Raw genomic sequence first — 12,011 nt, 5'->3', positions numbered from 1 at the left:
ATTCTGGTTTCCGTCTGTAGTCTGTTCGTAGGCTTAGTTTTATTGTCCAGTCACTTTTTAGGAGGCTTTGGATGGGCTGATGGGTTACCAGGTTGTATGATGAATGAAGTTGTGTTTCATAATTCATGCCAGTGCAGATATTTGCTGCATTTGAAAAACACTATGATACTTCTCAAACTTTAACCAAATCAGACATTTTCCAGGGAAACAAATAAAATATTAACAATTCCTCACTTCACTGTTGAAAACATGATCTGGGCTGTGTTACACTTCCTTTAAACCATATTTATTGTCTTGTCTTTAAACATAATTTGTAATGCAAGTCTAAAATTCCAATCTAACATTCAGAGTGCCTGTACTTGAAAGCTGTCTTGTTGTTGTTGTTTGCCTCACCCTAGTGAGGCAAATTAAAGAAGCTAAAAAGTATGCTTTGTTTTTTCTGACAGGTACATGTTGTACCAATCAGTAACACAAAATGACATGACATTCAACAAGGCCTGTGCATTTATTTTTCTGAAAAGAGACATTGCTGTAGAGTTTTCAAAAGATAGTTTTTGGCCCTATGAGTGGTCCAAGGCAAGCGCCATCTGATTGCATTATATTCAACAGAAAGAAGACATCACAATAGCTTAAATCTCAAGGAGTGAGCTGCTCGCACTAAATCAATGTAGATGGAAGATAAAAAGCACCACAGGCCCTATCTGTCCCTTTAAGCAGCCAGAATCAGTGTTATCACCTGAGTTACTCAGTCGTATTCGTCACGATATCTCAGTCTGGGAGATTGTGCTATTCTGTACCACTTGCATACAGTGGGTGAAGTGCTGATGTATGACTTGTAATGATTGTAGCCTATAAAGCCCATCAAAGTACTGCGGAGGGACAGGCAAAACTGTTAGCTCACATCCACTGGGAGGCAAACTCTCTTCCTCCATTTGCTAATAAGCATGTTTGCCATTTAAATATAGAACTAGCTACCCCTTAATTATTTCAGCCCATGTTGAAACCATGTATGATTACATGAAAGCCCTCATAAGCAGTGCTGTCCCAATGGGAAGTGCAGCCTTACAAACAAGACAGTTGGGATTACAACTGGAAAAGTCACGAGACCGGAAAAGAATGGTGCTTTTGTGGTTGATTTGCTTGAAATATCTGAGTTGTTTGTATGTGTTTGGAGCAAAATGTATTTTTGGTTTCTTGCATCATGCTCACACACCTGTCCAAATCGTGTACGTACACGCAAACTGTAAAGTGATTGACACAATGTATGGGGGAAAACAAAAAAACAGTCCTTCCACTCCCATGTCCTCTGAAGAATCGCTTCAGGGAAATATTTATCAGTTTCTGTCACCCGACTTAACGTTTCATAGCAACCTAATGTCTCCAAAATACACCACCACCCCACAGATTCCACAGGTATTCTCGAATAAAGGGCTTGGCACAGAGGGGAGGGGACAGTTTCAGGGTGTGAGAAAAAAGAGAGTGCAACAGGCAGCGTGCTGCCGCGTGCGTCACTTTTGCTCTCCAGCTCCTGGCTGGGTGGGACTTGTGCAAACCTCTGATGTCATTCTTCCTGGTTTGGCTGTTTTCCTACCCTAACGCAACCCACAGGTGGCTCTGCTGCTGTCACTCAGCTCTTGTCAGACAGCCTCCTCCCCCCACCCACTGCATGTGTGTTTGTGTTCTGCCATGGGTCACTTCTTATTTGCTACGCACATGCTCCTCCCAATCCACTTCTGCTCTGTGATACGAACTTTGGAAGCAATCACTTGTAGGTTGTGTCCCTGCCACTGAATTCCTGAGTGATTATCCTCTGCATCTAAAGGTGGACAGACCTCATCCCTGCTTTGTTCTTTACCCAGGACAACCTTAACGTCTTCCTCAAGGCCTGCGGGAAGCTTGGACTAAAGGAAGCGCAGCTCTTTCACCCCGGAGATCTTCAAGACTTGTCCTCAAGAGTCACAGTCAAGTAAGTTTTAAGCTTTCAGAGCATTGGCACAAACACTTTGATGCCTGTACTCATCATTCACAGACCTGTGATGCAATCATGCAAGAGACAAAAGCTGAGACCCACTCGTGTTTTTGCTTCTTCCTTGATTAAATCAACTTAATCTCCCACAGAGAGGCTGAATGATTAATTGTAGCTTTCACAGATACTGTAGGGGACATGGGTTCTCATGTGAGCCACGATTCAAGCTGCTGTTAAAAAAAGGTCAAGTCTATTTTCAGTACATATTTTCTCCTGCTTATATACACCTGCCGAGGTACATGAGTTTCTTTAAAGAGTGGGAGATCCAACTGTTGATAAAAAAGAAAAGCACAGTAGTAAGAATGTGTAAAATGTGTAATCTGATTGTAAAGTATCAGATCAAATTAATTTCCATTCAATACAAATGTCATGATTCCGGTTGCAAAATCCTAGTCGTGACAGTAACTGAGCACTTACTGGTGCAGGGTATAGATTTTAAAGACTCATCGTTGCGATTGTTAATTAGAGACAAGCCTCGCGCATTATCAGTACCCCGCTGCTGTGTTTATTAGTTTTTTCGGTTTCACACAGTTGCTTTTGTGTCAGTTGAATGCCCCGCCAGAGAAGCGTGCGGTATGTTGAACAACCTGTTCATCTTTCGCACAGGTGTGCCTTCAGGGGGAAGCGAGGCAGGGCTCGGCGTACTGTCCATCCTCTGTGGCTGCACAGCACTGTGCTGCGCAAGCATTTAAAAAAGTGCTTTAACAGCAATACCTGCAGGTCGTTAAGCTTGAAGCAGATAAGCCCTTATTAGCAAATACATCACTTTAGGTGACAAAATAATCCAGGGTGAAAGTATAAAAATGCAGCGTGTATATTCAGGGGCTTCACTTCTTTGTGTTTCACTTAATGTTGTCACAAAGTAGCCCTTAACTTGGAGTATTCTTTTGAGATGTTGCCACCACCTCTAAGAGCATTTTTCCCATAATTCACCTAAGCAGTTCAGCTATTGTCGAAACCACGTAAATCACAAAGGCATACACGCAGACAGGTGTACTGTAAAGTGGTATATGGGCTCTAAACAAACAAATCTGCCTGCCTTTTATGAAGACACACCCTCACCTCTACACCAGAGAATAAGCTGCCTTAAGATATCTTTGCCTGTCACTCTCATAAAGATAATTCTGTGATACGTCTTATGCCATGCTCTCAGTCACTTCCTTCATTACATAACTTTTTCCCATGATGCTGGTGGTAAATTCTGTGCGACAGTAACAAGGTGGAGAAACGATACTCATGCAGTGATAGCTGACTAAAAGTCACTCTAGCAATATTAGCAGCTGACTCTGTCACGCAGACATATTAAAAAAAGTATACTTCTTGGAGTGTATTTTAGGTCAGCTCTTTGCCGCCTTGTCCATCTGCGTGCTGGGGTTTTGTAAGACCGTTCTCGCTATCCTATTTTTAGCATCTGGGGTCACTTTGAGAAGCAGGACTGATTGGAATGGTATCAGGACACCAGTAAAGGAGCTTTTTATAGTTTGCAGCCTCCCCCTGCTTGTGGTCTTCAGAGTACACCTGTGTGTGTTTGGGTTTGTATATATTCAGTTACACATTCTTGAGTGCACGAGTCATTCCTGTTCTTAAATTCAGCAGGTTTTAATTATGCCCAGAATTCTTTTTATGCGAGAAGGAATCAAATTTGGCCTGCTGGGTAAAAATGTGTATTTCACTTGCAGCATTTCTGACTTACAAGAGAGAGACCGTGCACCAGGAGTAACATGAGGATATCTTCCCAAACAAGGCTGCATACAAGCAGCCAATGGCTTTATGGTGCTGGTGCTTATCGGAGGCTAGGCAAATGAGGCGCTGAGAGCTCACACACACACACAGAGAGAGGGAGAGAAAGTTGTCTCTATCAGCTGTCTTTACCCCTGGTGTTTGTCCAACCTCCACTCCCTTAAACCCAGTCTGACAGGTGCTTCGCTCAGCTTCACTGTTTTTTGTTGTTCAGCAGCAGTTAGGTTGTTATTCTGTCTCTTGGTTGCTCTATGTTGCTTTCACTTGCCGATAAACCGGACATCTTTATTTTATTTTTTTGCCATTTAGATTTAAACTTTCACATTTTGCATTTTAGTTACCTGAAATGTTTTGCAGCAGAAAGATGAAGCAGAATGAACTGACTCATATTTAAAACGAAACTGAAATGACAAATCAAGTTTTCCATTTGTTAGCAGACAAAGAAATTCTCTGCAACGTCTTTTGCTGATTAGTCGTCTAGGCTGAAATGTTCTCTGCATCCAGTTTGACAAATTGATGTAAGGTGCTTAAAATACAGTTATTAGCAAGGCGCAGTGACAGTTTGCATGACGCCGCACACAAGGAAGGCTTTATTTAATTCGTGCCCGCCCGCATTACGATCACCATAAAAGCGTATTGGATGTTTGGCCTGACCTTTGAGCTTTGCAATTGTAGTATGGGCTCTAGCACATTCGGTGCTGTATAGCATTATGTTATGAAACCTTTTCTATGATAATGACCTTTATCAGTCACAAACACAATGTCGAAAAATTTTAATAGGCATCACAAACTGTTGTGATACAGATACCGAAAGATAAGAGGGGACAGTGTCCTGCCTCGTATCATCCACGTGTTAAACCGAAGCCAAGTTACTGTTTCTTAAGCACGTAGTACCAGACTGAATCTGAGTCATGATCAGAAACTGTGATTCACATCTATTTATGACCAGCTATCAACTGTCCACAGGATGAGGCTGAGGATTAATCATTCCCTCCAAAAGCGCACTATTCAAAATTAGCTACATCCTGTGGACTCTTGGCTACCATATAGAAATTCAGCAGCATGGCTACGACACGGATGTGTACATGTCCGAAACATAACCACCAGAAAATAACTTGCTTCAAATATATAAGCTTGGCTTAGAGTTTGTTTTTTCACTCAAAAATGTTAGTTAAAACAAGAAAAAAAGTTGTTTGTTGATTTTCGTTTAAATTGAACTTAAAATGAAAATTTCTTGTAAATCCGTTTTATAAGGCCCTAAGGATTTAAAGATTATTCAACGAGTTTCAGCCCATCCATAAACCATAATTTTATGATGATCCCTTTGCTAGCCTACATGTATTTAAGTACTTTCTGAATGCACAACGTTTATAGTGGAATTTGCAAATTGCTCCAAACTTTGCTCTGACTTCCAGTAACTGACAGAACAAGTCCCCCACAGAGAGGGGTCCAAAGTCTCATTTGTTTTCCACTGTTTGATTAAGCAAATTATTGACAAGTTGCGACTGCTCTGCAACCCAAGAAAAAGAGAGAAAAAAACAACTGCACAAGATTGACAGGTGCATTGTCCTCTGAGGAATGTTAATAGCTTCTTCTAAATAATCGATAAGCATTGTGACCTCTGTGTGTATTTTCTTATGCAATGGCATAAGAAACCACATATTTGAAGTGCCTTAAGGAAAGTGTTGTTTCCCAGAGAAATGTGTAAAGATTACATAGCTTGTTATCAGAATTTCTTCACCACCAGTGTGTATTGTACCCCGTTCTGTGTGTACTGTGGTAGTACTTTGAGGCTAACTGTGAAAATCTGAATGTTTTGAACTCGGGGCAAAGGAGTCAGACGCAGTGCCCTGTGTGTTATTGTTTCGGGTGTGGTTCAGCGAGCTGGAACTGCACCTTCTGGTTCCATAGTATAATATATGGCAATGCCATCACCGTTTGTCACAGCGTTGCGTGAATCGTGGGCAGATTGGGAAACCAAACGAGCGATGATGCTGAGAGGCCAACAAAGTTTCTACACCACTGACACAGCCCTGGCTGTAAAAGGGCAACACAAGGGTTATATTTGTGCCCTGTAGTTAACTTGGAGAGAGAAATACCAGCCTCACCCTGTTTCCTCGCTCACAAAGGCTGCAGTGTGCCTGATAAGTACGACACAATGATGTCTGACACTGTTTCACCCACAGCTGATTCCTCTATTTTAACTCTCCTTGTGTCTGTCTTTTTCTTTTCTTTTTTGGGGGGGTACTGCTGGGGATTGTCTGGGTCTGTATTTAAATCTCAAAGAACATAGATGAATGCTGTTACATGTGGATTTATGGATTGCGGCTGAGCAAGTAATCTTCATTGCAGAGGTATGCTCTCTGATTGCACTTTCACACCCACTAATTTAGCATTGGTGTTTGGTTTGAGAGAGAGGTTGAGCTGGTTTGATGTCGTTATTGGCTGTACACAGACTGATACTAGAGCCAGATACAGGTTGGAATACATTTATCTGTAGATTTTATTATTATCTAGTTAGTCTATCTTTCTGCCTCTGTTACAACACAGGGAAGTGATTGAATTAGATAGATAATTTCCTTTGCTCTCTCTTAGGAAGTTATTTGTGTAACATTTGAATATTCGTTTGTGTTTCTTCAGTTTATCTGACTTCTTTCTGCCCTTTTGTCTCCTTTTTCTTGCTGTTTTTTCAATTTTGGCAGCACTTACTATTCCACTCATTTAGGTCAAATTAAAGTAGCTGATAGTAATAGCTGAAACTGTGCCATGCTAATAAAAACATGTCTTGTTGGGGAAAAACTAGTTTTGATTTGGTTGTAGTGCTTCGAGAGGCTTGTGCTTATCTTTCCCATGGCTGTGCAGTAGAAGTTGCTGACTTGCCTACGTCTTGTCTTGGGTACTTGTGTGCAGCATAAGTTTAAAGAACGCTGTCTGAAGTGATGAGGGATTGGTCTTTACGTGTTCTTTGCCTTGGCCGAACGTGTGGTGGTGCGAAAGTCTGTGTAAACATGTAGCAAATAACACTTGTGAATGATAAGACTGCCCTATAATTTTGTCAAGCTTGATGGTTTCCTGTCAGAGCTTTGTTTGCTCACTGTATAACATGTGTAGTTTTTCATAGGACCATGAACCAATCCCATATGACTTCCTGAATAGCCTCTTTTTACCTCTTTTGACACACAAGAAGACACATGCATATATTTTAGCAGACACGATACACATAAAAAAAGAAGCATAAAACACAAATGTTTGTTTTTCCCCCCCTTGAAACCTAATAAATCACAATAAACTGATTATACTACTTTAGAGTAGTAGCTTGTTCTTTCTGTGTAGAACTGGTGTGCATCAGACTCCAGCAGTGTCCGTGCTCAATCATATGAGCACTCAGCTGATTCTAACAAGCTACAGCAAAATCCCGAGGCTCCACAGACCTAGAAATAGCCCCATTTTATCTTCTCTGCTCATGTATAAATGGGCATTACGAGAAGTGCTGGTAGTTTTTGTATACAACGCCCACTTTTTTGGACCTGGCTGCCGCTGCTATAATCTTAGACTTTGTGCCCATGTTCCAAGCCACACAAGGGCATTTTTTTATCCATCTCTTTTACTGGGGCCATAAATATTTCTCAGTGTTCCTAACTGGTAAATGTCCATTTCAGTTTGCAGTGTTGGCAAATCAGCATTTTGGAAACCCCTGGTGTGAGATGACGCATGCTAGTGGGAAAGTTGATCAGCTTCCCATCCAGCTGTTTGTGGTGAAAGAAGTGTTAGAACCTTTAGATAGGTAAAAGTTCCGGCGCAGCAGTGGAAAAATACTCATACAGACAATGCTTCTGCACAGAAGTCAGCAACATACTGTTTATCATAATAAATACAGAGTTTTACACCATATGCCGCTCCTGACATAAACTAGCGAGTGTGAGGAGTATACCAGCTTGTGACCTCAGGAGGTTTTCTCCTCCCAGTCTTGAAACTCATGCCTTACATGCTCATATGCATGTAAGGCAAGTGGGTTAACAAATGCACTAGCCACAAGCTACAGCTCAAGAAGGTAAAGCACGTCATCTACTAATCAGAAGATCAGTGGTTTAATTGCTGACATGTGTGCATGTTGAAGGTGGGAACATTGAACTGATCCCTATCCATAAACTGGAGTGTGAGTGGGTGCATGAATGTTAGACAAAGTGCATAAAGGGGATTTTTTTCCCTTCCACTGTTGCCAAGTGCTTGCTCATAGGCATCGTGTGATTGTCAGAGTTTCTTTCTAATATTATAGAGTCTAATATTATAGTCTTTACCCTACAATACAAAGGGCTTTGAGGCAACCATTGATGTGAATTGGTGCTACATAAGTAAAACTGAATTGAATAGAATTAAATAGCTGGTAGACACTGTTAAATAAAAAGGTGTTTGTAGAGCAGAAGCAGAGCTACTTCTACCACATGCAGTTGGATACTATACTGCAGTTCATGGGTCTCTTTCAGAGAAAGAAATTGAAAGTTTATGTTGATGAAATTGACAGAAAGTGGGTTTTTTTTTTAGTAATTTCATAAGTTACTAGGGATTTACTCTTGAACAGTTCATTCAATATATCTGATTCCATGAAAAGGGGGAGGTCATTCGGATAAATATGCAATATCTGACAATGGCTTGTTTGGAAACTACCTGTTTAAGTCCTACACAGTGCTTTTGTTGTAAAAATGTTTTCAGTGTAAAACCTTAAGAATAACCAAATATATTAAATAAATTCAGAGCACAATAATGAAAAAGTACAGTATTTTCTCTCAGTATCTCTGTACTCTGCAGTGTACTTCAGAACCACAGCATTTACATGTTTATTTTTAGCTCTTATTCCTCTGCTGAGCAATTCAGTTGTTCCTTTCTGTCCTTTAGCCCGAAAAATATGGATTCAAATATCCGTCCTTGCTTTGTTTCCTTTATCTGAACCCCGCCAACCTATAGAAACCTAAACATTTATGATTTTAACCGCTGATCTACAGCATCATGATTGTCTTGGCAGGTTTATTGGGTACATTGCATGCATGAAAAAAATCTCGCTGTAATCCAATGTCTCATTGTTAGACAGAGGTGTGTTTGCCTGTGGTATTACAAAGATGCAGAAATGTGCAACGTGAACAGGAGATATAAAGCAGACTGTAAATCTTCTCATGGCATCATTATGGCTACTGTATATGATGCATTACTGTTTGCCAACATCTCAAGACATACATTAAGGTCATGATAGGTGACAAGTACACAGACTACCAAGGGTAATAGGCTGCAGCTTGAGACTGTGAGTTTTGTTTGGTTTCACAGGAGCTTCCAGTTTCCTGGGAAAGTTGGCTTACTGACACAGTTTGACTCTGAAACCCCAGAAATATGAGTGAAATATTAAACAGAGCCTTGTTTGGTGATAAATTAGCAGCTGCTGGGCTTATCTTTATTCCACATCATGACTAAGAACCCATTTGTGTCCCTAAACTTTAACTAAATGATAGTGTAATTGCTCAGATGTTGCGATTAGCTTGAAATTAGGTGCTCAGATGTGACACGGATTGTTAAGCCTCAACATTTTCTTCATGGCTTTTCCCCCCACAAATATGTGTTTGTTTTTCTCACCGCCTTTTGTGTGAGAGCGAGGCTGGCAGTAGTCTGGATTGTGCTCTCAGTTTCCAGCTCTTTCACTACCCAACACATAGACTCAACAACGATGTTCTGTGCTTTTTTTCTTTCTTTCTTTTTTTTTAACTTTCATCTTCTCTCAGACACATGAACCTCTCTGTTCTGCTTCTGTTTTTCTCCCAGGGATCAAGAGACCAGCAGGAGGCTGAAAAATGTGAGTGTTTTTTTTAATTATTTTATATATTTTATTTTTTTCATATATTTTACAACTGGCATATAGAATCCCATAATAGTTTGTCTTGATAGATATTTATTCCAATGCAAGGATAATGCCATATAGAGCTTTATTGCTTATATTTTTGGTAGGTTAGACAAAGGAGGAAGAAACTGAGAGACAATAATATGATAATGCTTCACAGATTCACAATTTGAATGTATTGATTAGACATTTAAAGTCTTAACTCCACAGATCACAAGAATGCCATAACCTCCTACACTTAACCTCCTTTAATGAGGGTCATGTGAGGAGGTATACCTCTCCTGCACCTTATTTTATTTAGATGCAATGCCAAAAAACCAGCTGCTGCAAAGCATTTGCATCTACAGAATAAGTTGAGGAAAAAAAATGACAAATGATCACCTCATAACTTTTACATTTTAAATTCATTACGAATGTATACATGTTGACAGTTGTCGGTCTTTCACTAGAGGATGTTTGCCCCTTTTTATGTCAAAAAATTGCATATTGTACGCTGTACAAACCAACACCAACAATGATAACTTTCTGACTTGCCTGACATAAAAAACCAAAGCGCTGACATGCCACTTTAAACGGTATCATGTGTAATGGGGTATAGCTTTGTTGGTTTAGCGTTTGCCTTAGTGCACCAGCCTCCTGTCCAGCCTATAAATGCACAGACAAACAACAACAGAGTATTCTGGATGAGCCTGGAAATTAGAGCATGGCTCTAGGTGATGTGACCCTCATCAAAGCAGGGCTGCAACTATCATAACAATCACCTGCTTTAGCACTGCACAGCACATTCATCTCTGACATTTGTACAGGTAAAGCTGTAGTGATAACCTGATGTATAGATATAGGTTTCTTATAAAAATAATGAAATGCTTATTATAGGCAGGTATAATCTCCTTTGTTTTCTCTTTCCAGGTATTGATCACCATTTACTGGTTAGGTAGAAGAGCTCAGTGTGACCGCTTCTATGATGGACCTTACTTGAACTTCAAGGCATTTGAGGGTTTATTGGGCACAGCACTATACAAGGTAAATTCCCAGAAGTGTGCTCTCTCTATCTCATTCATGAAACACGAGCTGAATTTCCTTGTGGATGGCAGAAATTTCTAACAGGACTAGAAATCCTCTTCTACAGCCGCTGTGTTGTTACTGTATCCTCCCTGGTATGAAGACTATGAGGCAGAAGAATGACAGCAATAGGCCGAGGGGGACGCAGTGTGCTAGCCACGAAAACCAAAGCTACGTAGAGTCATAAAAGACCCGATCCCTTGGCTCAGCTATTTTAATCTTGTTTACAACATGCTGTTCGCATAGTTTTGCAAGTGAAAATAGCCACGTCTTTTCTTGAAGAAGCCTCGTTTCCGCCCCGTGCCTGTGCCAGTGTTGAATTTGGCGCTTTGCTTTCACATAGATTTATAGGTTGGTGTGCAAGACGTCTGTAATTCAACCAACTCCACCGATTTTCAGTAATAGCAGTGGGACGCAGCGTATTTTGTATGTTTAGCCACGATAATCCAAGTTCAGTGGCGCAGGGTTAGGCTGAGTTTGCTTTGCGGACTCGTATTGTCTGGTAGGATTTGGCAGATTACAGATGTGAAAATCATTTTCTCTTTAAAGTGGTTGACAAGTTTTTGCTCGTCCGGGGCTTGCTTATGCGTTTATGTGCGATGACATTCTTTTCACGCAGTAAACACAGCCGTCGAGGGCGTGCGAATCGTCCCTTTTAAATGGCACTCCTTTATATATGGTATGGAAGCGTATGCTTACAGTAACTTTGTCTGCAAGAATGAGAGGCCAGACAAAACAGACTTCACTCTCTACCTGGGAGATCTCACCACACACACAGTGGAGATAAATATTGTAATTGGCACCCTATTATCTGAATGTGTTTGTGTGTGTGTGTGAAAGGCTCTGCAGGAATCTTCCAGTCAGAAAAGCAGCAACGTCCGAGACAGCGGTTTTGGAGACAGTTGGTACTCTGAGCGAGAGGAGCTCTCCCATCTGAGAGGAGGAGGAGGTGGAGGTGGTGGTAGACACAGGAGGGACGACTCCCTGGACAGCTTGGATTCGTTGGGTTCCCGACCCCACAGCATCGCATCTGACACCACTCTTAAAGGCAGCAGCGAGGGTAGGAGACACCGTTTCATTTCCATCCACATCTTGGTGACAAATTTCTTCTTTCTTTTTATCTTCCTAAAGCTGATTATTTGTCAGGACACAGCATGACATTTCAAGAATGGTTCTCACGCTTTTCGCTTGTTTGTTCTCAAATTGTCTCTCTGCTTGAATATTTATAATCCAGCTCATCTGTGTAGAAACTCAAATATTTGTGAACAGGGAAGACACACTGCCTCAGAACCACATAGTTGA

At 40.9% G+C, this 12,011-nt stretch overlaps 1 protein-coding gene across 7 annotated transcripts in view; it reads left to right on the top strand.

The window, feature by feature from the left end:
* Window positions 1–12,011, top strand: part of lmo7a (LIM domain 7a) — a 51,473-nt gene that overhangs the window by 17,208 nt on the left and 22,254 nt on the right. For all 7 annotated transcript variants that reach the window (XM_039599980.1, XM_039599977.1, XM_039599978.1 and 4 more), the window contains exons 5-8: window positions 1,860–1,966; window positions 9,572–9,602; window positions 10,557–10,670; window positions 11,550–11,769. In XM_039599980.1, the coding sequence (XP_039455914.1) occupies window positions 1,860–1,966; window positions 9,572–9,602; window positions 10,557–10,670; window positions 11,550–11,769 (472 nt within the window). The remainder of the gene's footprint in view (window positions 1–1,859; window positions 1,967–9,571; window positions 9,603–10,556; window positions 10,671–11,549; window positions 11,770–12,011) is intronic.

The sequence above is a fragment of the Oreochromis aureus genome, linkage group 16 (assembly GCF_013358895.1).
Source record: "Oreochromis aureus strain Israel breed Guangdong linkage group 16, ZZ_aureus, whole genome shotgun sequence".
NCBI lineage: Eukaryota > Metazoa > Chordata > Actinopteri > Cichliformes > Cichlidae > Oreochromis > Oreochromis aureus.
The sequence above is the reverse complement of the archived record's forward strand: the minus strand, read 5'-3'. Positions and strand labels throughout refer to the sequence as shown.